A 25466-nucleotide genomic window follows, 5' to 3' on the forward strand; every position below is an offset into this window, starting at 1 on the left:
TTGCATTTTTCCCTGAATATTCTGGAAAAATGTAGTTCAAAGGAGGACTCTTCTTGAAGCTTAAGTTTAATTTTACTGTTTTGTAAGGTCTGTTGCACGGCTTTCATCGTGTTTTGAGATAAATACTGAATTAAGAAAACTTCCAAAACAGGGACTTGGTCCCACGTTGATTTATTACACTTGACATTGTAATGATTTTATTTTTAAAGTATTCGTTTTAACTGTATTGTCAATTAATTTTTCCTGATGGAACTGTTTTATTTTCTGATGATGAATCTAATCCTAAGTCTTATGTTTGAGTTTTATAAGACGCCATGCAGAAAAACTTGCATATAATTCTTTAAGAGACGGTCAAAAATTAATTGAACAGAAAAGTTTAAAAATGATAAAGAATACATTTTTTTTTTTTTGGGGGGGGGGGGGGGGGGGGCTTCTAAACGCAAAGAAGTTTTGGACTTAAATTGAAATGAAAAGTGAAGCGCTAGCTACGTCAGAGCACTCCTCGGAGTCTCCTCCTGTCCCTCTGACGTCATACAGCGTTTATGAGCGGCTCGCGGGGGGCTCCGCGCTCACCGGCCGTCTGTCAGCATGAAGAGCGCGCGCACGCTGCAGCAGCTCGCGCTGACCGTGAAGCGGAGCCTTCATCACTCTCATCCTGCGCAGCGCTCCGCGGGAATCATCGGAGCGCCTTTCTCCAAGGGACAGGTGAGAGAGCGCGTGCTCAGGGCAGGTGTGCGCGTGGATGAGTGTGGCGTGTGCAATAAACCTGCCCGCGTGCGTGTGTTGCAGTCCAGGGGTGGAGTGGAGACTGGGCCGGACAAGATCCGAGCTGCTGGGCTCGTGGACCGGCTGCAGCAACAGGGTGAGAGTCTCTACTACGATAACTAATAAATCATAAACAAATTAAATAGACATACAGTATACAGTTCTGCTGTTTTTTTTTCACCTGGTGACTGCAGCAAAATTTTTATTTCCAGGACAAGAAACACATTGTGCAAAACTACAATGTAATTCAGAATAGTTGAAGATTGTAGAACCAATAGTTGATTAAACATCAGAACTTAGAGATTAAAACACAAAACTGAACAGAGAAGGAATCCTTTACATGACAGGAGGTTAAATGTTGGCACTAAAACACTTAAACCTGATTAAAATATTATTTCAAACCTACTGACTTTATGAGTTGTTCCTGCAAAGAAGTTAATGATACTTTGATACTTAGTGGTGGATACAAAAATGACAAATATGGCTTTAGATGGCACATTTTGATGTCCTTACTATTGATTTAAATTCAATCATCTATACTTGTCTTTTATTATTTTAAAGTTGACTATATAATTGCACTTTCATTTGTTCTAATCCTTAGTTCTTAGTGAGTAGCCTAGTTCTCAAATCTCTATTGTTCTTTGAGACGTTCTGAAGTTAGTCCCCCCTCATCGCGTTATGCTTTAACACCTGTTGAGTTTAGGTTGAAGGTTAAATCAACCTGAAACTCCAGGAAGGTGAGTTCACTGTCCTCGGTGCTGATGCCAACATGAGTCATGGCCTGTTTATGTTCCTGTTTTACGGACAAACAGAAGGAACCAGCATGGCATTTTTTTTTTAATTCTCATAACTGAGAGGTCATGCTCTCAGACTTGTTTCACAATTTTGTTATACACAGAATGACACACATACATACACACACATGTTGGTATGTACATCATTGTGTGGACCTTTCATTGACTTCCATTCATTTTAAATTGCTTTCTTAGTATGCCCCAACCCTGGACCAAAGGGTTTTTATGCCCTAACCCTGACGATAACACTAAACGTAACCATTACCAGTGCATGCCTAACCCTAACCTTAACCTAAACTCAGTTCACACCTAAACCTTGACTTTAGCAAAATACAAAGTGAGGACCACCAAAATGTCCCCACTTTGTTACAAACGGTCCTCCGTTTGATGGTAAAATCGGGGGAATGGTCCTCACTCTGATGCATAAACAGGAGCGCACACACACAAACAACAGTTTCTAAGAAGAAATTGAAACTCCGCTCTCTCTATACCTCTGATGGCCACCAGATGGTAACCTCCTCCTCAGTTTAAACATATTTCATGAAATCAAACATGTTTAACTCTGAAGAAGTTTAGATTAGTCATCTTGCCTGGTACCACTAGCTTAGTCAGTATAAAGAAAGATTTAGGAATCAATTAATGTTTGCTGATGGTGTGGATCGTTGGTTTTACTGTTTTTGTGTGTTGGTTCAATTGTAGCATCAATAAATCTCAGTATATTAAAAAAAGATAAATAGGTGCATTGATTATCTGCATTTTAACATGATAATTTGACTAATCCTGCACTATACACTATTTCATTATGTTAAGTTTTATTTTTAGCAGCAATAGTTGTGTTTGTAAGGCTTTGACTGTATACCGGTACAGAGACCTTCAATAAATATAAAATAGTGTGATGCAGTTTAGATGTCCATATTGCCCATCCCAAGAGTAAAGACAGGCCAGGCTCTGTGAAAATTGGTTCTGTTACTGCAAAGTAATGTTTTTTTTTTTTTATTTTTTTTTTTAGGTATTTAGGTATAAATTGGTAAAAAAAATAAATAAAAAAAATAGAAAATGCTCTTAGGTTTCTGGTCCTCTGCTGGAACATTTCAGGCTCTGACCTCCATTCTCCAGTAACATACTCAGAAACAGATGAATGTACAGCTTCACTTCGGTCAGTGAATGCATCACTGTTTAGTGTAAATGTTTAGAGTCATTCCGATGTCAATGTTTTCCCAGGTTCTGAAGGGAACCACGCAAACCCTTTGGTTTAGGTCATTTTTTCTGTTGATCCTCATCGTGTTCTGAGAAGCTGCAGAGGTCTTTCCTCGGGGGATGTTTAAACCGTACCAAAAAATAAATAAATAAACTACAGCTTTAACTAAGACATGGACAGAGATGTCCTCAGAAGTTCAGCGTGTGTTTATTGCTGACTCATTTCACGTTGTTAACCTCTGTTTTCAGGACACAGATCCATGTTAATGTTCACACAAAAGGATACTGGTCCAGAGAAACAGAACGGTCAACGTGACTTGAAGAGCGGCCTCTTAAAATTCATTGTCACACTACAAATAATTAATTTGTTCTGATAACGGAGAACCCGGAGTTGACTCTGTGTGCTCAGGTTGCGCAGTGAAGGATTATGGGAACCTGACGTTTGAGGACATTGTACCCGATGAGCCGGTCAGGGGGTCAAGAAGAGTCCGGGCGGTGGGCAGCGCCAACCAGAGGCTGTCTGAGGCAGTGCAGGCAGCGAAGAGGGACGGACACACGGCCGTGATGCTCGGAGGAGACCACAGGTCAGCTCAGAGAAACAATAAACAGCAGAACCGTCTCAGAACCGCATCTGGATGGTATCAGAAAGCGGAACCTTTGTGTGGCCCAACAAATTTTAAACTCAGTCACACTGCAGGAGAGTACAGAGCTGCAAATATGGGTGGACATTTCTAAGAATAAACAAAGAATTCCATCTTTAGAGGAGTTGGAGCCATTTTTGGGTTTAGTTGTGTTTAGTTTAAAGCACAAAAAACACAGAACACCAGTATCGGGAAACAAATAAAATATGCTACAATGTTTGTTTAAATAGATTTAAAAAAAAATTCTCTGTAAAGAATAACATTGCCCGACAATGGAAATCACCTTCAAATGTACCAGTTAGTAAAGGCTTCCTAATAGACTTAGATAACTTTGTCATTTTGTATGAACAGAGTGCATACAGCTTACGACAGTGTAATGAGATTGCAGTTGGAATAAGATGACATTTACAATATAAAGTGCAGCAGTGATCAGAATTTAACAATGCAGGAGAAAAACAGTGTGCAGAAGAATGTTCAACCATGTTTATGGTGCAAAAATAATGGTGCAAAAGGCATTAATATGAAAAGGTTCGGTGCAGTGCCATATAATATGGTGCAAGAATACAGTAAACGTTCAGTTGTGTATCATTCAAATGGGTAAAGGTGTTATCCAATTATATTCATGTATCAGTCAGTCTCAAATCTATCAAAAATCAGTCTCAAGGGTAATTTTTTTTAACAAAATAAGTGAACCAGCTCATTTGCATTCAATTTTATCGAAAGAAATGAGAATTATTATAAAACATTTATTTTAAAAAAATCATAGAATTGATACTTTATGTGAGATTGTTTGATCTCATGGCTAATAGTGACTTGTTCCAATAATCATTTTTAATAAGACACTAAGAGTTGATCGTGAATAAATAACAGGTCATTTTAGACGCTGACTGAGTTCTGAACTAGCAGAATAAGATCGTCCACTTTAACAAATAGTTTATGTACTCACAGGTGCCTAAATGAACTGCTGGTGACGACGGGTTCATGAGGACATTTTCTCTGAACGCATTTTAGGTTTCCTTGAGCTCAGTGTTAGTTGGTGTTTTTCTCACAAGAAAAAAAAGGTTTTAAATGACTAAACGATCAGCTGTGTTTTTTTGTCCTCAGTCTCGCCATGGGCTCCATCCACGGCCACGCCGCAGCCGTCGGCCCGCTCAGCGTTGTTTGGGTGGACGCCCACGCTGACGTAAACACGCCGCTGACCTCATACACGGGAAACCTCCACGGGCAGCCCATGTCGTACCTCTTATACGAGCTGCAGTCGAAGGTGAGCCCCCCCACCCCCTCTCCTCTCCAACCCAAATTAAAACACAACACAGACTCCTTCAAATGTTCTGCTTCACCTCAGGTTCCTGTGTTGCCAAACTTCTCCTGGATGAAGCCCTGCGTGTCGTCCCAGGACCTCGTCTACATCGGCCTGCGGGACGTTGATCCAGCGGAGCAGTGAGTCCGGCTGCCGGAACGTCAGGAATTTAACCCGAAAGCGCCTCTAAAGCCTGATGTTTTTCTCTCCCGCAGCCACATCCTGAAGCTGCTGGGGGTGAAGGCGTTCTCCATGTCTGAGGTGGATCAGCTGGGCGTGGCCAGAGTCATGGAGGAGACGTGTGACTACCTGTGGGACAGGTGAGCCTCACCTGGTTTGTTCTCCGCGGTGGACACAAAAGGCACAGCTCAAGAGTCGCATGTCTTTAAAACAGAAATGTTCCGCAGATTTCTGCTCAGCTAGGAGTAGAAAACAAAACTAGAGCATCATGCGGAACCGCCAAACATCAACTTTTTTTTTTTTTTACTAAATATTTATTGGATGTTTCCAGTGCCACAGACTGCTAGGAGACAACTTAAAAGGTTAGGCGACCACAATTTCCGACACATCTTTCCTTTTTATGTCTCTGGGTTTAAAGAGAGAAGAAACCGATCCACCTGAGCTACGACATCGACGCCATCGACCCCTCCGTTACCCCAGCAACAGGAACGCCGGTGGTAGGGGGACTGACCTACAGAGAGGGCCTCTACATCACAGAGCACCTCTGTCAGACAGGTACGGCAGACGCTTGCTGCCATCTATAGGCAGAAGCAGCGACCGCCTACCCAGCTGCAAGCGGTCCCAGCTGTTGTTATGGAGTCGCACCGACACCTCAGCCCCATCATGGCACCTGACAGAACAAGAAGCAATGATCTCAAAGGGTTCCATTAAAACAGCCAGAGTCACACATGGTCTGTCCCTAGGTCTGCTCTCGGCTGTGGACTTGGTGGAGGTGAACGCTCTGAGGGGACGAACCGAGGCCGACATCCACTCTACTGTGAGCACGGCGGTCGACCTGCTGCTCGGATGTTTTGGACGTCTGCGGGAAGGAAACCACCTGTCAGATTATTCCCTGCCAGAGCCGTGACGAGAACGGTTTTCGACGAGTGCGCCGATAGGAGCCGAACGGCGTCGCGCTGAGAAATCCTTCAATGTGAATTTATCTGCTGCTATTGGCCCTTAAAGCGGTCATCTTCCAGTTTTTTAGCGCTAAGTCGGTTCGCTGACCTTAAAATGCACAGATCATGGGACATTAATGAACAGAAGTATTAACTGTTAATTACTATATGATTAGTGTTTTATCTATAAAATACTGGAGAAAACAATATCACGTGTTGTCTTGTAACTGACTGTTAAACTCCAAAATGTTCTGTTTGAAACAAGGAGGAGCAACATTAGGTACGAATAAGTGTGCTGAAATAATACATTTAGCATAAAAACATAAAAACACAACCCAAAAGCACAAAATCTACTTAGCGACACAGAAGCTGCAAAGATAACGAGATTTCTGAAAACCTCTGTGAAAAAGAAGAGATGCGAAGAGTACCACGGAGAGAAACCAGAGAAAATTACATAACAGGCCCTATAAAAGTTCAAAACGCATAAACACAATGCAAAAAAAACCTGAAGTAATTGCACATTAAACATTACAGAGATGTAAAAAGACAGTTTTGTAAAAAGAAAGAAGGAGGCCTTAAACTGAGTTTGGGGAACTCCTCCTGGAAAGAGATGTTTTTTCCCCTCAGATATAAAGCGAGCTTAGGTGTCATACGAAGGGCTACCCATACTGACATTTAAACTACAACAGTGAGAGTTCACCTTAACTCTATATATAAAAAATAAAAAATAAAAAAATCGATCAAAAAAAGTTTAGAGAACGTCTGTTAACTGATGCTCTCTGCCCCCTGACTGCATTTGAGCCATTTTGAAAAGTACAATGAACAGTGCAAAGTTGGTAGGCATCTCCCTAAAAACTTGCAGCTACAACTGTAGTGAAAGGTCACTATCCAAAGTACTGACCTTAAGAGGACCGAACACAAATACACGGTGGAGTCGCATTTAAGGTTTTTACTTTTAACATTTCCATGTGTTCATAAACATTTTATGATTTTCTTTCCATTTAACAGCTATGTACTACTTTGTGTTGGTCCCTCATTTAACAAAGCACTAAATAGCATTGAAGCTTTTGGGTGGTACGGGACAAAATGTGCGGAATTTAAAGCATATGCTTTGCATGATAAGTGAACGCAGCCGAGCCATTGGCCGACACGTGGAAACAAACTACTAGAAGCGGCTTCTGTCTCACCAAAAGTTTCATGAAACTTTAAGCCTATTAAATACATTCTAATTGTTCTCTCCAAACATGCTGGTGAAGATTCTCAGTCATCCAGGTCATGGTCATTCCAAAAAAAGTAAAAAACAAAGCAACTGGACTTGTTTTTCGTAGTTGAAGACGTTTCGCTTCCTCTCCAGGAAGCTTTCTCAATTCAAAACGTCTGGAGTAATGTGCAGTACCAAGCTTTATAGTACTGCCCAAACAAAGGCCTTGTAATGACTTAGATAACATGCAAATTCAACCAAAACAGGTCCACCCCTTAGTAATAGGTAGTCGTTAAAGCCATTAAGCCAGCAGAATGGACTGAAAACTGGTCCACTCCTCTGTAACGAGGAGTGATTAGGGTTATTATTGGCTTGGCTTAAAGGAGCGATGTTTTAATCACTCGTATGAGGATGAGAATTGAGAAATGAGAAATGTGGCTTTACCTGCAACAGATGAGATGGAGCCTCCTGCCTGTGCTTCCGAGGCAGTTTTTATTTTATTTTGATCGCTTCATGTTGAAAATCATCTTTACATTCTTTACATCACAGTTCTGTTATTGACACACAAACAGGATCACACAATTTTTGGGTTAAATATATATAAAATAATGTTTAAAACTGAAGCATTTGGCTACATCCTGACCTCACTTCATATCATAGCTCCTACTCATCTTATCTGCAGTGGCCTCAAATGGGGCTTACTCTGGTATTAAAATTCCCATAAAACAATCAGCATGGCAAGTGTACTTAAAAAAGTGCTATTTCCTCTTTTATTTTAGGTTCTAATAGAATGAGAGACATAAAATGTCTTTTTTGGTGCAACAGATAGTAAAAGATAAACGTGATCTGCACTCTCCTTCACGTCTGAGCTGCAAAGTTTCCCTGCTCTTGTTTGACCCGATTCTGTAATGCTGCAGCCGACCAGCAGAGGAGTGAAGAAACTTTTCATGGAAAAATCATGGGAAGATTTCTGTTCTTACTGCAGCTTTGATTAATAACAATTCGTTTAAAACTACAGAAACAATCTCACTGCGTTTGACAGCCTTAACTAAATAAAAAACGAAGGGTAAAAGAATTTTTGAAAAATGTAACTACCTGCTATCAATGTGACCTGAGCCCTCATCCTGAACTATCAGGTTCAGAACCATCTGATTCAGAACGATCCACAGTAACACTGGCTTTCGCCTGTTCTGAAAGCTTATTTCCTACATTCATCCGGCAGTCATAATTACTCTAAATGACAGCAGACATTTCAACACCAAAGGTTTTCTGGAAACAGATTCCTGGAGATGACTGGAGTTAGAAGACCTGACATCAGTCTGGTGTCATGCCATTTCTAAATTTTAAATCCTATTTTTTCCATTACATCATACAACATCAGCATCTGGTCTCTATTGTAAACACAACCTCAGGTAGTGCATTTTCTTATCCTGTAGAGTCATGCAGGATAGGAAGCCCTTATTCTGAAGATCTCGAACATTAAGGTTAAAGAACAAGATAGGAAGGAACTGAAAAGGTCTGATTGGTCAGTTAACACAACCCCAATATTACAGACACAGACCTGATGCAGTGAAACCACTTTTCTGTGTAATGCATTTACTGCAGCTACCATCATAACACGGGGAATTTATCCTAAATTAAGGGCGGCTTGTCTCCACAGAGATCCCTGCGATTGACCGAAGAATATTGCTATTATTAATCAGAGCTGCTCAAGAAACTTCCCAGATAAATCATTGTATGTCTGATGTCAACTCTGTTTAAATCCAGATCTATAAGAGCTCTCGGATCCTTCCAAGGGTCCTAGCTGTTGCTTTGAAGTTTGTTCAGGAGTGTTTGTAAGTTTTTAGGAGCAGGGGGTGGAGCTTATCCCATTAACTGTTCTGACTTTGCCTGGTGCATTATGGGAACTTTAGTCTCCAGCTGCAGTTTTCTCGTCGAAAACAGAAACTAAAATATCGTCACCTTCCTAAAATAATGGCACAAGTAATTTTTTAATTTTTTTTTTTTCAGAAAACACAAAATAATATGGCCTAAGTCATAGGCTATTATACAACATGGGTGGAATTTCAAAATTTTACTTAACTAAGGATTTAGACAATTCTGCAGGAGGTGACCAGAATCCTGAGGAGATGATTTAGGCAAAGAAACAAAATACTAATAATTTTTGGTAAAAAATTACTACAGGCATTAGGAAGGTGGCAATATCTGAGATAAGCACAGTATTAACACTTTGATAGGCTGGAGTGGTTGCTCTGGTAACAGTCACAGAGGATGCGGAGTGGAAACTGTAACAGGAGGCGGCAGCGGCCTCAACATGAACGAGTGTTTCTGTCTGCTTTCAGTGATTCATTCAGTGTCTGGCGTAGAGAACAAAGAACGCTGAGCAGGGCCCTAAATCATCTGTCTCTGGAGTCATAAATACAATGGTCCTGTCAATTAGACAGAAGCCTGACACTTCTAAGTGCCATTTGACACTGACGAGTAAAACAAATCCTTCAAAGATGAACCTAAACAAGCGACTGTGCCAACATGAATAGGATTTTTCCAACAGCAGTTTAGCCACTTGATATGAACATTATCCTTAAGCAGAATTCCCTGGTATTTCCATGTTGGAAGCTAATCACCGTCTACTGTCGCCGTATGCTTGCTCAGCAGGAGATTTCAGCGATCAGCTAGGCTTTGTTTGATATAAAACTGGCGTTAAAAACTACATCTGACTTCAACGTGTCATAATCGGGGTCAAAGTCAAAGGGATGTAAAAGAATTTTCATGTAAATTAATTTTTAATATTTCTGGTTATAAATTAGATCTGGTTGTCCTGTAAAATGAAAAGAGTTGCGAATTGGGGTTGCATAAATAGGCTGAAATGAACTGAACGTTGGACGAAATCAGTTGGCAGATGGGACTTGGAACGTGGAGGATTTAAGGTTTTACAATGTTTTGGTTTGTGTCTGCTGTATCAACACTCCTGTAAGCAGTACTGGGGAGGAGTGACTATCAGCAGATCAGCTCTCTAATTTGCCCCAAACCTCAATGCTCAGTGGATATACGCAGACTGGAGTTGATATAAACACTTAAAGTTTCTGAGAACAAGGTTGTGTGGGTAGGTGATGAGTCAGCTACAGACGGAAACCTTTCATTTGGGGTCAAAAACTGTGTGCTGGTCATTAGACTATCCTGAAAAACCTTTTTGTATATTTACCTTCTTCTTTGCTATCCTCTGAATAGCTCTCTTCTTCCACAGAACTTTGTTAAAACATTCCCACCGCTATTAAAACTCCTACCTGGGTGATTAACCAAAGACTGGTTCCTATAAATACTTGCCTCCCACTGGACCTTTAACTTCACAGTGACAGAAAGGAAAACTCCTGCAGAGGGGCAACCTAAGACCAGACAGGTGGATATGTTCTTGCGTACCAGCAACAAAGTTGTAGCTGCTCTGACCCAGCAATTAAACACACATTCAAGATGATGATCAGACAACCAGCTTGACAGAGAGGAGAGCGCTCAGCGTTCTTTGTGCGCGTGCACACACACACACACACACACACACACACACACACACACACACACACACACACACACACACACGTATATATGGAGTTACGAGGACACCGATCCTATACTACCTTGTGAGGACCAGCACTTCCAGCATGGCTGGAACGGTGCAAAACACAAGATACACACACAAAACGAGTGTCAGATCAGATCTGAGGAGAGAAGCCCTGCAGCTCAGTAGGGAAGAGAAGAACAGCATAAGGAGGATAATGTTGGAGATGAAGGAGTGTCAGTCGGTCCAGTGAAGTCCGCAGCGCCTCCTGAACTCCTGTCCCCGTTCATGGATCCATTTGTTGGAAACTGAAGGAGAAAGTTCGTCTCAGTGTGTGGAAGCTTATTCAGAGAGAATTCAAACTCAAACAGCATCCATCTTAAATGTAAGAGACAGAGGTTTTCAGAGACGAAGCAGACACGCCCTAGACTCTAGGATGCTCCCCCAGTATGTTTTGTTAATATGAACCTTTGGAGCAGCAGTGAGTAACAGCTGCTTCTCTCTCAGATTTAAAAAAGTGAATAAAGAGTCCTGCTCAGGTTGATCTGGATAAATAAGTTGCTGTTTGAGCAACTGAAATACATAAATGCCAAATCTTCACCTGTAGACAGAATACCTGCAGATAATTCTTTTATTATGCCTGTGATTCAGAGTTATCTGAAACATAAAAAAGGACCATTAAATGAGCAAATAGAGAAAGAAGGAGCCTTATATCATCTTTGCTGTGTTTTTGGACCGATCTCCCCCAGAACCGGGTTTTCCTGCTTCCTAACCTGTGGCGGCTCAGAGTTGGAATTTCAATTTAAGATCAAATCTGTCTGTTCATGGATGCTCAAAAGTGTCTGCAGGAGAGCTGCTGCTGCCAGGAGGTTGTTCTTTGAGATCTGACCTGTAGATGCAGATTTCTTAACGACTAAAAACACTTCTAAACTTCTCAAGAGTTTTTTTTTTTTTTTTTAATAAATGTAATATATACACAGAATAGAAAAGTGCTTCAAGTTGCTTGATGAAGAGCAATTAGGGTGGAACCCAACAAGGAAAATGAAGCAAATCAACCTATGATCTGATTTTTATGAACTCAAATGAGACTCTAGCTGCTGGAGATATGTTTCCATGCATTTATTGAACAGGATAATATGATCCTCCAACAGAACTGAGTGTTCCTGGTTTTTAAACTGCAGCAGCTCACGAAGCAACAAGGATGTCGTTTACTGCTACATTTGCAGACGGGAAAAAAACCATGAGAATTTTCTGTTTTGATACATGATCGGTCGGAGTACCACCACCTCTGGTTAAACAGCTTAAAGTACTTCTGAGAGCAGATGGTATGTGTATGCTAAGCTCACCCCACTTGTTGCCCAGCAGCACTGGGCAGGCAGCATGTCGGGTCCGATAGTCCCCCTCCCCACTGGGATACAGGTTAAACCAAAACACCGCCGAGCCCTGCAGCCAAAGGGTCACATGACACAGAAGGTTAGCTTCCCCTTCTTGTCAGGCTCTGCTTCTTGGGGATTAAAAATACCAAATGCTGCAGATGAAATTATTGTTCCTTCCAAAACTGTTGTCACTCGCTGCTACCTGAAGAAAATGTTTTCAACAATAAGTTCCGTTCCTTTATTGTGTGAATTTGTCTCTCTAAAAGAACACCGTTTCTGCATGTGCTCCCTGTGTGAAAACTGAAAGGGTGTCAGGGAGAAGGAGGCTGCATATTTGTATATTTGGGTTCATCACAATCAAAATCAGTTAGCTTAGGTCTGATCTTTCTGGGATAGTTTACATTTCTGTGTCCCTGCAGAGAACTGCGCCATTACCAGCAGCAGGGATAGCACCTCACCTTTTTAGGCTTAACAGCAGCACCGATGTCTGTGAAGACAGTGGCGCCCCCTGCCTGTACGTCACTCATCTGCAGGAGGAAGGAGGAGACAGTCAGCTGAGAGTCTGAGAGCACGAAAACGAAGACAGAAACAAGGACTTTATGTAAGACTGACGTAGAGCAGCCAGGTGGCGATCCGGTTCCCGGTTCCCAGCTCTTCAAACGCATCTGGTTCATCTTTCTGCAACACAGAGGGGAAAGTTGACGTGGATGGCTGTCCACTGGTCCATGATCAGCATCCTAACGGATATATCCCCATCCTTCTCAGTGGTCCTGAGCCAGTTTGGATTTTTGTTGAAACAACTGTTACTCGGAGATTTCTGGCTTGTTTAAACTGTATTTTCTGAAATCATCCAGCTCATCATTCCTTACTGTCTTCCCTGCAGTGATCTGACGGTGTGGTCAGTTTCAGTTTGGAAAACTGAAAACACATTTGAACGTGTCAGAACCTGGCACAGAAGCAAACACGAGGAGCAAATCCACAAGTTGCCTTTTTTTTTTTTTTTTACCTACATTCTTTTCACTGAAGTTCATTTTTTAATCCCAAGATGTTCAGCTGTATTTAACAGTTTTCTGTCATATCTGTGTTTCTTCCAAAGGGATCAAGAGACTAGATCTTCCCTATCTAAGGATATTTAGGTCCGACAGAAAAAACATATTCATCTGAATAAACGTGTACAAAGGTTTCAATGTTGTACTCAAAATGATGTGTGTGAGGGGTGTGGTGAAGATGATGATGATTACTAAAATAAAAACAAAAGGAAAAATACTACGATTACAATAAGATATTAGTTAATTAAAATAATACAAATAAATGAATATATATTATATATTACATCATTTACAATTATTATTATTATTTGTATGAAAATATATAATATATTCTAAAACAAAAAGAAAAACTATTCTTAGATATCACTCAGGGTTCATTCAAACACAAAAAAATAAATGAATTAATGATTATATCTTTTTGCAGCTATAATATAATTATTGTAATGAAAAGTATTATTATTACTGAAATGAGTAAACAAATTTGAAAAAATTTAATGGAAATAAAAACCATTAAATCAACCAAGTTAACTTGAATAAAACAAAGCATTACATCTTTTTGCAATTATTCAAATTATAGTAACAATTATAACAACGATAATAACTATCATGATTATTAATAATAAGAAGGAATAAAAACGTTATGATATGACTTATTTCTTTCAAACTTTTCAAACATTATTTTCCATGATTCAACTTAAAACTGAAAAGTTGAGTAAATTACAATTTTGGAGAGATTAACATAAAAAAAGAGACTCTTGAAGAGTCTCCGGTGGTCACCGTTTTAATTTCCAGTCCCTAAAAGGTTGGAGATCAACATTTACCCGTCCAAAGTCAAAATGAGGCTCATACTGCCCTCCCACGCCGTAGTTGGCCACCTGCAGGAAACACACAACAAGCATGTGGCGGTTCACTCCCCGTAAACACCTAAAGGCGGTCTGTCTGATACGCATGAAGTGGATCCAGCTGTTTATCCATCTGACAGGCGAGCTGTTACCTGTAGCTCCTCAGCCGTGCTGACATCCAGCCCCGTTATGTCCTCGATCCTCCGGTTGATTTTATCCACCACAGGATGCTCGTACGCTCCGAGCCAGGCGCTAACAGGCAGAAGACACAGAGACAACAGTTCAGATGGAGCACAGAGAGACGTGGGAGCAGGACAGAAACCACAGAGAGAGCTTGCTGAGCTCAGTCAAGCATATGGATGGTTATTAGTGGCGACATTAGTAGGAAAAGAATGGATGGGGAATAAATGTGAAACAGAAGGAGATGGAGCTCAGGGGTCACACATTCCTAACTTTTTAAAGATTACGTTTTGTCTTTGAAAAAGTCCCATACCCCCAGGACGAGGGAAAACAGGAAGCAGAGGAACTAACCTAAACTGCATCCGTTTACAGATTACATTATGACCACCTGTCAGTGGGTGTGAGCATCAGGTGAGCCTGATACGGATCTGAGAGGAGGGGTATGGCGATGCCCAAATCAGATACAGAAAGCAGTGATGGTAAAGTTCAGGGAGAGCGGTGAGGTTATAATGGTGGGAAAAAAAAGTGAAGAGTAAGGTGAGGAATGTGTAGGTTAATCCCAACTGGTATATTCAACAAAACTAAAACTAAAACCAGAAAAAGGTCACCACAGATCAGTCTCCATGGTGACCCGTGTCCACCACCTAGGAACTCAGAAAAGGACCGGTGGAACGTGTGAATAGTTATTTAAAGGCCAAGCAGCAGGAAGCTTCATTGTGCAAGATCAAATTCTGAAACAGACTTATAGGGGCTTACGACGATGCAGGCTCTGTGCCCGATGAGTCAAGAAACTGACTCAATAATGCGAACAAGATGCTCTGAGCACAAACAACGTTAAAGATTAACCCAAGGCAGAGACAGAGAGATGCGTGATCTAACCCACGGATTCCACCAAGCGTTATAATTTGGTTTCAAGTCATCAAGTGTATAAAACGTACGCAGTGAATGGTTGTTGCTCTTTCTGTCGGATGCTGTGTGCACCCTAGTTTGTCTAGTGAGTTAAACAGAGGGGGAGTTCTTATGCATCCAAACCTTGGGTCCATGAGAAATCCTTAACAGTGAGAAGTAGTTTTGTGATCAGTCCTCATCTAAAGAAACATGCATGTTTGTTTAGATGAGGTTTTTTTTTTTTTTAACTCATTAGTACGGTGCTTACTCATTTTTTTACACCATTGTGCAGAAGATCGGTCCCTAGAGACAGCGTAGCAGAACAGGCCGAACGATAATTCAATAACCATATATATCGATCGCTAGACGTGTGGTTCAATAGAAAAAATAAAAGTGGTCAATAAAAGGTTTAATAGAACAGTTTTGCTTCCTTTTGCATTCTAGTCTTTCAAGTAGGTTAATACTACAGTCACTACATCCTCCCTACCAATCACAAACGCAGACCCAGGAATGCAGGGAGCATTTGTTCTGTTTGTCTCTTTGTAAGTCTTACAGTTCTGGGAAAAATTGGGTTAAACAAAGGGTTGTGTTTGAATTCAGAGTTCTTTATTTAAAAATAGGTAATCAAAAACAGCATAAAACGCCCAGGGCTGTACTTAAAATATATATTTTATATTTTGATCAATATAGACCAATATGATTTGTATTTAATAATATGCTTTTTTTCTATATCATCCAGCCCTACTACAGAATAATTTTTTTGTTGGCAGTGACCAAGGCCGTGAGGAGACAGGTCAGGTGGTCATAATGTTCTGGCTGCTCAGTGTGTGTGGGTAAGTGTGCGTTAACAGTCAGTGGGTATATCTCTCCGAAGTTTTTATCTAGAGTGTTTGTGGAGGATGAAGGATGCTGAAGATCAACAACTCCTACTGCTCTCTCTGGAGCCCTGTGGTCGCCGTCTATGGTTCTGTTCGGAGCAAGCAGCAGCCCTTCTTACCTCTTGGAAACTCTGTAATGAGCTGTGATCAGTTTGCCTGTCTGAGGGTCATGCACCGTGGCTCGTCTGAGCTGATCCAGTCAGCAAGTCACATCACAGAGACGAAGACAGAGAAACAGATGGAGAGGAGAGACAGAGACAGGAAGAGGCAAATCACTAACTGCTGCTGCAGTCAGTTTAAACGTCTCTGAAGCTTCATGGATTCATTCTTTGACATCAAGCGATGTTTTCAGTGGGTTTTTTTTTGGTCAAATCAGCTTAAAGTCATCAGTTTTTAAGCCGCGATTCTCAATTTTCAGTATGAACCAATGTCCTCCAATCAGCCAGCATGGTAATACCAGCTGATGCAAACGTAAGGGTGTTGACAGTGAGAGCCATGAAGATTTCAGACGGTCCGGCTGCCTATGGGACAGTTATAGAGCTATCAGAGGATTTCTGAGTTATTATTCCCTCCTCCTTAGGGAAGTCCACGAGACTTGAGCTTTGATCCTGGCAGGAGCCGAACTCACAATTTGTTAGACACGTTTGCACCCGCGGCTGAAATTTGTATATTTCATATACCAGTCCCAAAAGTGGATTTTTCTCTTATAAATAAAGCCCTGTCAGGAGTACGACACTCTGACTTTAGGTCATAGTGACAGGATGTTCTGAGTTTTGAGCTCCTACTAGGACATCAGCCAGGACAGGAAGAGGGGAGAAGACGGGAGGTGAGACAGAGAGGAGCAGATCCATCTCCAGGACGCTCTTACCTCTTACTGATGCGGTAGTGGGCTGTCTCCAGGACACCGGTGACGGGGTTGGAGATAGTGGCTCGAAGCAGCTGTGAAGCCAACCGGCCCATGGTTACAGGGAGAAACACAACGACTCCCTGGTTCTCTGAATAACGGCTAGAGAGCCGCCTTTAAAAACCTGCTGCACAGACTAACCTATCTGATTAAAGCCCCGAGTGAGCTAGAGTTCTGACTTAAAGCTGCCGCAGGGACACTAACAGAGGAGCCATCTGAACAGAACCTGGCAAACGCATTCACACCCCTTGAATTTTCAACATTTTCCCCCATGTAGTGTCTTTGTATCGGGTCCCTGTTACTCCAACACCCCTTAAATAAAATCCAAGGCAATGCACCGCCTTCAAAAGTCTGCATAACAGAGTATGTCATTTGTGGGGAAGCTTTTCTCCAGCAGGGACAAGGAAGTTGGTGAGACTGGATGAGAAGATGGATAGAGCTAACTACAGGAAAACCCTGGAAGAAAAACCCATGAAAGACTTGAGACTGGGGAGGAGGTTCACCTTTCTGCAGGAGATCAACCCTCAACACACAGCCAGAGCTAAACTCTAAAAGATGAAGCTCAGAGTCATGTGTTAAAATGGTCCAGTCAAAGTCTAGACCTAAATGCAAACTCGGGAATCTGAAGCCAGACGTAAACACTGATGTCCTTTGCAGATGCTCCACATCCAGCCCCACTGAGCTTTAGTTACTCAGCACAGACGTACCGTAAACAATTACAGCAGTGAAAGGTGGATCCGCAAAGCAGTGACTAAGATGGGCTAAAAAAAAACTGCATGCCACACTTTTCAGATTGTATTTATGAAAAAATTGTAACGGACACATCCGTTGGGAGTGTGTGGATGGGAGGGGCCAAAAACGTAGAAAAGTTCAAGAGGTGTAAATACTCTTCGCAAGGTACCTTTGACGACATGTCAGCTCCTGCACTGAGGCGGTGATTGGCTCATTAACAGCAGTGCTGGCGAGGCAGAACCAAGCGGGCGACCTTTCCGGTGCGCGAACAGGCAGACGGTAAAAACCAGCGAACATCTCCTCACCCTGGGTTTGGCCAACTCCTTCACCTTCTCCATGTCTCTGTCCGACACAATGTCGTGGTAACGGACGATGTGAGGGCTGTCCCACTCGTCCTCCTGCTTCAGCGGTCCGATCACAAACCTCGGGTGCCGAGCGTTGTCGTAGTAACGGCAGAAGAGACGGCTCTGCCTGCGAGGAGTCTGACAGGACGGAGGCAGAAGCTGAGGCCTAGCTGATGACGCGATGCGGACCTTTCTGAGCTCGTTTCTGTCGGCTCACCATGCGTATGCCCTCGCCGCGGCACAGCTTCTCGTACTGCTTCCTCTCTGGCAGGTAGTCGTCACGGCGGCCTCGGCTCTCCCTCCTCGTCCTCTGCCTCTCCTCCTCGTCATCCTGGCCCACTAGCTTGTTCTGTTTGGATAGCTGGTACTCGAAGTACTTCAGGTTCCCGTTAGCCCGCTGGTGTGATGGGTCTAACCAAACAGAACCAGAACATTAGGTCGGCGAGGGGGGACCCTAGCCTCAATGCTTTTTAACAACACACTGCAAAAATATGACTAAAAATAAGTTAAGTTTTCTTGAAATGAGTGTATTTGTCCTTGATTTGAGCAGCAAGTTTTAATGAGCAACTCATCTCCATCATCCTTTTTCAAGTGTAGTTTATCAAACTATCTTATTTTAGGTGCAAAAATACTCATTCCATTGGCATATCATCTTATTTATCAGCTCAAATTAAGGATCAATACACTAATTTCAAGACATTTTTTACTTATTTTTAATTAAGTTTTTTCAGTGCACATAAAATAACTACCATAAATTCCCTAGGCACAGTGAAAAAACGGACCATAGGTATGGTTACTTATGATGGGACACTAAACATCAAAATCCTGTTCTTATAATTGAAGATTGAATGTTTGCACTGTAGTAATCATGTGTAGAGCAAATGAAAATGAAAATGAAAAAAAAAAAAAGCAACCATATAACGTTCACAGAATATTATGCAAAGAAAGACAAGGGAGCTCAATTTGAAGAGCTGTAAAAGATCATCTCGCCTTTGCATGTCAGGCTTGGGAGTCACCTTATGAAACAATATTGAAGGGTCAAATTAATTATGAATGCATTAAAATAAAAAAAAATCTCCAGCAGATATAGACATTATTATTCTTAAAAAAATGATTGTATTTGTAAGACTAACCAATGAATTTAGGGAGAAGTTAAAAGAAGGCTCTGCTCCATCCAATTCCTATTTTAACAGGTCATGTCTCATTGTGTAATCTTTCCAAATGTTATATTGTATATATTCTATATAACATATTTATTCTTATTTTACTCAACCTTAATGTGTTATTTAACAATATTTTAAATAAATAAATAAATAAATAAAAGTGTAAAGGTCACATGACATGCCGGTAATCTAAAAAGCACATAATACTGTAAATGGAATACAAATATTATTAGATATTACAATTCAGAATGAAAATTCAGAAAACTGAATCAAATTAAATAAAAATCATGTCTCAGTTATTGAAATCAAATAAGCAATATTAAAATAAAGTAACTGTCAGCAGAAAATATAAATATCCTTCCAAAAATATCCTTTAAAAATGAAAGCAATTGTTCCACTAATAAACTATTTGTAACTCATCTTAATAGGCATCTTTTATGTCATTACAGGTTATTTCAGGTTTATCTTTAAGCTATCAATTATTAATTGTAATAACTTGTTTGGAACAAATATTTCAAATAAACTAAAACTTTATTAAGAGATTTAATATTTATTAAACCAATAAGTAAATTAACCAAACCATTTTGTGAAGGTGAATAAATATATCTACTAAAGTTATTCAATTAATATTTTTTAAATAATAAAGTCATTACATTTTAATACATTTAATAACTAATTATTTTATTAATACTTCTGTATTTATCTACACATGGGAAATAAACCCCTTAAAATGTATTTGATATCCATGTGAAATAAATTACATTTTATTATTCTAAATAATTTACAAACATCTTTGTGTAAAAACTGCATATAAGCAACATTAAAGGTGCATAGCCACATTATTTGACCTTTCAAAATGCATACGTCAGAAACTCACTCTAGTTGCACACATTTCTATGAAAGATCATTACGTCCTGCTGGCGCATTAGTTATTATTTTGGTGTTTAATGCTTTCTTTTTGCTCAATTTGTTAGTAAATAAAGCCTTACGGGTTTATTTTACGACACTAACGGAAGTACATACTGCGATGCCTAGCAGGGTTTAAATCAAGGAAGTGGCTAATAGCTATTAGCATCTCCCAAAGAAACAATACAAAATGGTCCAAGATCCAGTGAATAAAAGCGCAGAAAATATGATTTCAAGAGGGAAAAGACTGGAATGTTGCTTGGAATACAGTATGGTGGTGTTCACTGAAGTGGACCCTAAACCTGCCGATCGCTCCGATGTAATCGCGGAGTTGACTGACGTGAGTAAAAGTTCTGATATGAGGCTCTTAAAGTTTTTGTAGATTAATTTATTTAATTAATAACGGTTGGTATTTGATCACGGCGAGCTGACGCTTTATTGCCAGGCATTGCAGAGGGTCAGTCTCGGTCTGGCATTATTTACAATTGATTTATAAATTAAGCAAACCGGCATTAAGATAGTTCTGAGATACTGTCTCTAGATGGCGCCATTTCTATTTACATTTGTTAAACGTGCCTGAGAGCAAATAATTTTTCAGCTCAAAAAGACGATCAAAACACTATCAAGATGGTGGCTTGGTGTATATAACCTTATTTTATTATGATAAAACTGTTTTTTGGGCTTTTTTTATAAGTATATTACATGACTATATACACCTTTAAACCTGCTTTATGTAACATTCCAATTCCCTGACTCAGTCGGAAGAGCAGTTTGGAATCTGGTTCTGGTGGTACCCACCAAGCTCCAGGAGCCTTTTAGTGAAGTCAAGCGCTCTCTCCAGCTCCCCCTGCTGGTAGACGGAGTAGCTCAGGTAGTCCAGGATGGCTGCGGCGTCCACGGTGCTGGACTCCTCCCCCTGGTCCAGCTGCTTTAAGGCCTGAGCCATCCACAGCTCCGTGTGGTAATAATCCACCTCAGAATACGCCACCTTTCCCAGATCGTAGCAGTCTTCTACGGTGAGACCGCTGCTCACCGTGGCCACCGAGGACGAGCCTAAAAAACATTGAACAGGAGAGCTGCCATCAGCACGGAGGTTGTTGAATCGCCGGTATCAGCGCTGATCTGAAATCAGGCGGACCGGGCAGCTGTCCGCTCGAGATGGTCTCCGTGTCCAGCTTGTAGGTGTCTTGCAGCCTCATCAGAGCTTTTGCTGCTCCTGTCTGGTCGTCGTCGTTCGGGAAGTGCTGCCTCTGGATGGTGAGGTTGGAGACAAACGCTGGAAGACAGGAGAAAAATAAACAATTGAAAACTAGTTGCATTTTAGCCAAACCAACTTTTTAACCGAAACCAGACAACATTTACCCCAACGGTGTTTGTAGAATGGTAAAAAGTAGTATAAATAAAACTGAATAATTAAAAATACATGCATCAGTAAGAGCACATTGACTTAAAGCACATGAACATAAACCCAAGTATCATTTGTAAAACAATAGAAAGCAATGTTTTGCTTTTCAGGAATTGTCCATTACAGAAAAAAACCCCAGAGAAAACAAAAGATGCCCAAATATTGAGCCCTGTGGGACGCCAGATGAGACTAGAGAAGATATGGATCAGTCTGAACAGCACAAAAGACTCGATACAATCTGAAGCACGCCTATCTTTCCTAGTTGAATCCTAGACTTTCATGATCCACTGTGTTGAAAGCAGCTTCTAAATCTACGAGAACCAGGACCTTTGGATCTCTAGCCGGCAGGATGCCATTAAAAAGTTTATGCAGATTCTGTTGAAGAAAACCAAACCCTGATTGAAAAACCTATAGAGTAAATGCTCTAAAAATGCTCTCAGCTGGCTGGATTTATGTTACACTGGTTCACAGCTTCAACATTCAAACTGCATGGTTTCCTTTTCTTTACAGATGGCTTTAGGGACGATCTAGCGGGGAAGTTTTGCACATTACAATAAAAAGGTAGTTGTGTCTAAAAACAACAAAAAACTGTGTGTGTTTGTTTACCATCTGACAGGTCAGTCAGTACCAGGCTCTCGAGCTCCGTCCACTCCGTGTTGAGCCTCTTTATCAGTTTGAAGGCGTTTACCGGGTGACCCAGGAAGCCTTCTGGATCCTGAGAGCCAGCAGTCGAGAGGACGTCCAGTTTGTCCGCCCACCTGAAGACACACACACACACGCACACACACTTCCATCACTTTTAGTTCAGTATTCACTCTACAGGATCAAAAATTTCACTTTTTTTCTCCAAGTTCAAGTAACTTTATTTATCCGTTAGAAACTTCAAAGTGCAAAGACGTGTCAACTTACAGTGCAGAGAAGAAAGACACAATAACAAACATCAGTCACACACGCAACCATTAGACACCACAGTGCAAACACCATAAGACTATAAATATACAATAAATACCATTAAAATATCTAAGAAGCCGCTGTTCATGAGTCTAATTGAGGTAGGTACAAAGTTGGACATTGCACTCTTCGTCTGTGCTGAAGGAACAGGATTAAGGCCATTCAAAAAAATCTTTATAAAAGTCTATTAAATTCTGACTTAAATATCAGAATTCTGACTTTTTTTTCAGAATTCTGGAAAAACAGTCAGAATTCTGGGAAAAAAGTCAGAATTCTGACTTTAATATCAGAATTCTGAGACTAAAGTCAGAATTCTGGGAAAAAAGTCAGAATTCTGACTTTAATATCAGAATTCTGAGACTAAAGTCAGAATTCTGGGAAAAAAGTCAGAATTCTGACTTTAATATCAGAATTCTGAGACTAAAGTCAGAATTCTGGGAAAAAAGTCAGAATTCTGACTTTAATATCAGAATTTTGAGAAAAAAAGTCAGAATTGAATAGACCTAATAATCTTCCGTAGACTGTGGAGTGTGTGAGTGCTGTCAGACCTCTTGCTTTCACTCTTCTGTAGTAGATGTGTGAGAGTGGCTCCTGTTCTTGACCAATAATTTCACAGCGGAGCTTGATGATCTTATTGCGCGAGTTAGGGTGGACGGTGCTGAGTGACCCAAACCAAGGCGTTATGTTAAATGTCATGACTGATTGAAGGAAACATGTGTTCAAAGCAGACAAACCTGACTGGCCAACCTGACCAGAGGAAGCAGAGACGTTGCTGGCACTTAGAGAAGATCACTGTTAAGTTGGAATGTAAGTTCATGATTTTTTTTTTCTTTCCTTTTTTTCCTGTTCTTTTTTTTCTCTTTTTTTTTCCTTTTTTTCTCATGTAAGTTCATGATTAATTATTGTACCAAGATATGTGTATGAATGGACTTTTGCCTCATTGTTGATGTTGATGTTTTATATGGGGTAAAACTTCATCCATTTAGATGGGCCTGCAGTTCCATCCCCTGAAGCTGTAAAATCAGATCAAGGCCAACGAGAGATATGGATTTATAGTTTTCCAGATCAGAGAGCCTGATTCTCAGCGGCTTAATGTAAAGCTCAAACAGGACAGATTGCTGTGCTTTAAGACTTACATTTCAGGTAAAACCAGAAGGTTCACCGCAGCCGTGTTTAACACTCGCAACAACAGCATGAATGTTTGAGGTCAAACAACCCACCACATCAGAGGCGGGTCATGCATCTTCAACTTGGCAGAGCATGGAGGTTGTTGCTGCATTTCTCTCTCTCTCTCTCTCTCTCTCTCTCTCTCTCTGATCTCATGTTAAACGAAGCAGAGATGGGATTGTCCCGCAGAAACCTCACCGTTTGAGTCGCTGCAGTCTGTCCTCCTCTGCTCTGATGTAGTCCTTCAGCGAGGAGACCAGGTCCTTCTCCATGAACAGAAGGTCTGTCATGTGACCTGAGGGAGGGGGGGGGGGGGGGGGAGAAAAAGCCAATGTAAAGCGTGAAAGGGACGCAAGTCAGAGCAGGAACCGGCGAGAAGAAGGAACTCACCGATGGAGGTGAAGAAGTCACTGTGAGCTGAGATGGAGGTGAAGAGGAGCAGGAGGCTCGTGCAGCAGTGGCGGAGCTTCATCTTGCCTGCGGAGGTGCACAGACACCGGTTGCTGTGAGGTAGGGAGCTAAAAAGCGGCACAAACGGGCCTCAGGATCAGAGTTGCTGCGGGATAGGGGTTTGATCCACAATCTGAAAAAAAAATAACAACTTTAACCTGCCTCAGGATAAGGGTTCAAGCACAGGAGACAAATTCCATCTGCAGTGACTTTGACTGATTGTACAGAGTCTGGCTGGTAGTTTCACCATCTAGTAAAGAAAATCTGGGTAGATTGCGGAGTAATAAAAAGCGTAACATTATCATTGTTACATCCAAGACTTTAAGGTCTTGCATATACACAGGAGATCCACGACTTGGCAGAAATCCACGTCTAAAGAAGTCAGGTAAGGATGTTCATCTGAACAGGGTGCCTCCTGGATGCCTCCCTTTGGAGGTTTTCCGGGTTCATCCAGATAAAAGGAGACCCTGGAGCAGATAAAAGGACCCTGTGAATGTCACACAACTTGTGAACGTCCCCCGACTCTCAGCTGAACTTTGCTTCACAATCCTCTAGAGGGCGGCAGGTATCCCTGTTGCTTTTTATTCCCTCAGTTTTTCCTTCCACCTAACTTTCCGTTACTGTGATTCCATACAGTTTGTTCTCTCTCGATGACTGTCTGCAGGACAACTGTCAAGTCAGCTGTCTTCCTCGTGCGTTTGTAGAACAAAGCATGTTTAATCGTTTTCATTGGTTTAATGCAATATGAAAACTTTGCTGAAAAAGTGGAGCTTTCTTTAAAGCCATGGTCGTCAACACAACCAGAAAATGACACATGAAACACATCAGTGTGTATAATGTGAGTTTCACTTTTTCAATAAATAAAGTCAAACCCCATCAGCAGGATAAATGTTCAACCTAGGGTTCTCTTTCTCTCTCTCTGTCAGAGCTGTGGTGTAAACACACACCCAGTAAACAGTTCTGAGTTCTGGCTTTTCCCTTCCAGTCCTCTCTGGACCTCTCCTGAACCCCAATCGCCTTCCCACAAGTCTCACCTGATCAGGAAGTTTGAGTGGCTGCTCGCCAAAACGGGAACCTGCAGTAACTGCTTGTGTTTCTGAGAAGGAAAGAAAGTTCTGGATTTGAACCAGCCTGCTCCAGTTCCAAAACGCTGCTCAGAACCGGTCCGAAGCCGTCCGGAACCGGCTGTCTGGTACGGTTAGTCCCAGCTCTCTGGACTATGAATTGGTAAATCCAGAGCGCAATAAACTACATAAATCCCCTGATTTTTCTCCCTGGACGTCCAGCTGAGCTGACTGGAAACAAACCTCCTGTTCTTCGTTTCGGTACATTACGGAAAGCCCAGCGTTCTACCGCCACCTGCTGGACTGGAGCTGCCTGCACTCCTTGCCTTGGGGTACTGTACTTTGTCCCACTTTCTGCCCCTCCAAAGAATTATCTCAGCATGCAAACGCAGCCGAAGTCAAACATATGTTTACTGGATAACAGTTTTTGCAAATAACTAGTTTTATTTAAAATTATCAGTTCACCAGACCAGCTAAGAGTCGGAATGATTCTGTGGTCTTTCAGGGTATAATATGTTTTTTTAGGGTCGGTTTCATTAAAAAATGTTAATTTTTTTTTGGAAAAGTTTTTCATTGGAAAGAAAAACTGTATGGTTTGTTT

At 41.3% G+C, this 25466-nt stretch overlaps 2 protein-coding genes across 5 annotated transcripts; one reads left to right on the plus strand and one right to left on the minus strand.

Annotated features, from left to right (window-relative positions):
• Positions 1-517: 517 nt before the first annotated feature.
• Positions 518-6025, plus strand: arg1 (arginase 1). Of its 2 annotated transcripts, XM_012879112.3 has the most exons (8): positions 556-705; positions 790-862; positions 3166-3340; positions 4502-4661; positions 4743-4837; positions 4913-5017; positions 5296-5432; positions 5621-6025. In XM_012879112.3, the coding sequence occupies exons 1-8, from the start codon at positions 589-591 to the stop codon at positions 5782-5784; spliced, it is 1026 nt and encodes a 341-aa protein (XP_012734566.2). In that variant the 5' UTR covers positions 556-588; the 3' UTR covers positions 5785-6025. The 2 variants fall into 2 exon arrangements, with proteins under 2 accessions (XP_035998246.1, XP_012734566.2); XM_036142353.1 differs by lacking the exon at positions 3166-3340 and having other exon boundaries at positions 518-705.
• A 1462-nt stretch (positions 6026-7487) lies between these two features.
• LOC105937661 (prolyl 4-hydroxylase subunit alpha-1) lies at positions 7488-25188 on the minus strand. 3 transcript variants are annotated; one of them, XM_036142356.1, is made up of 15 exons: positions 24836-25188; positions 23742-23934; positions 23550-23646; positions 21840-21991; positions 20967-21104; positions 20627-20881; positions 17977-18170; positions 17721-17897; positions 15899-15969; positions 13986-14085; positions 13813-13866; positions 12555-12620; positions 12401-12469; positions 11913-12009; positions 7488-10874 (listed from the first exon to the last, which is right to left on the minus strand). In XM_036142356.1, exons 2-15 carry the CDS (start codon positions 23821-23823, stop codon positions 10804-10806), a joined length of 1623 nt encoding a protein of 540 aa, XP_035998249.1. In that variant the 5' UTR covers positions 23824-23934; positions 24836-25188; the 3' UTR covers positions 7488-10803. The 3 variants fall into 3 exon arrangements, with proteins under 3 accessions (XP_035998249.1, XP_035998248.1, XP_035998247.1); XM_036142355.1 differs by lacking the exon at positions 15899-15969 and adding an exon at positions 16648-16718 and having other exon boundaries at positions 23742-23828; positions 24836-25184; XM_036142354.1 differs by lacking the exon at positions 15899-15969 and adding an exon at positions 16648-16718 and having other exon boundaries at positions 24836-25184.
• Positions 25189-25466: the final 278 nt, after the last annotated feature.

Source organism: Fundulus heteroclitus, chromosome 10 (assembly GCF_011125445.2).
Source record: "Fundulus heteroclitus isolate FHET01 chromosome 10, MU-UCD_Fhet_4.1, whole genome shotgun sequence".
Classification (NCBI taxonomy): domain Eukaryota; kingdom Metazoa; phylum Chordata; class Actinopteri; order Cyprinodontiformes; family Fundulidae; genus Fundulus; species Fundulus heteroclitus.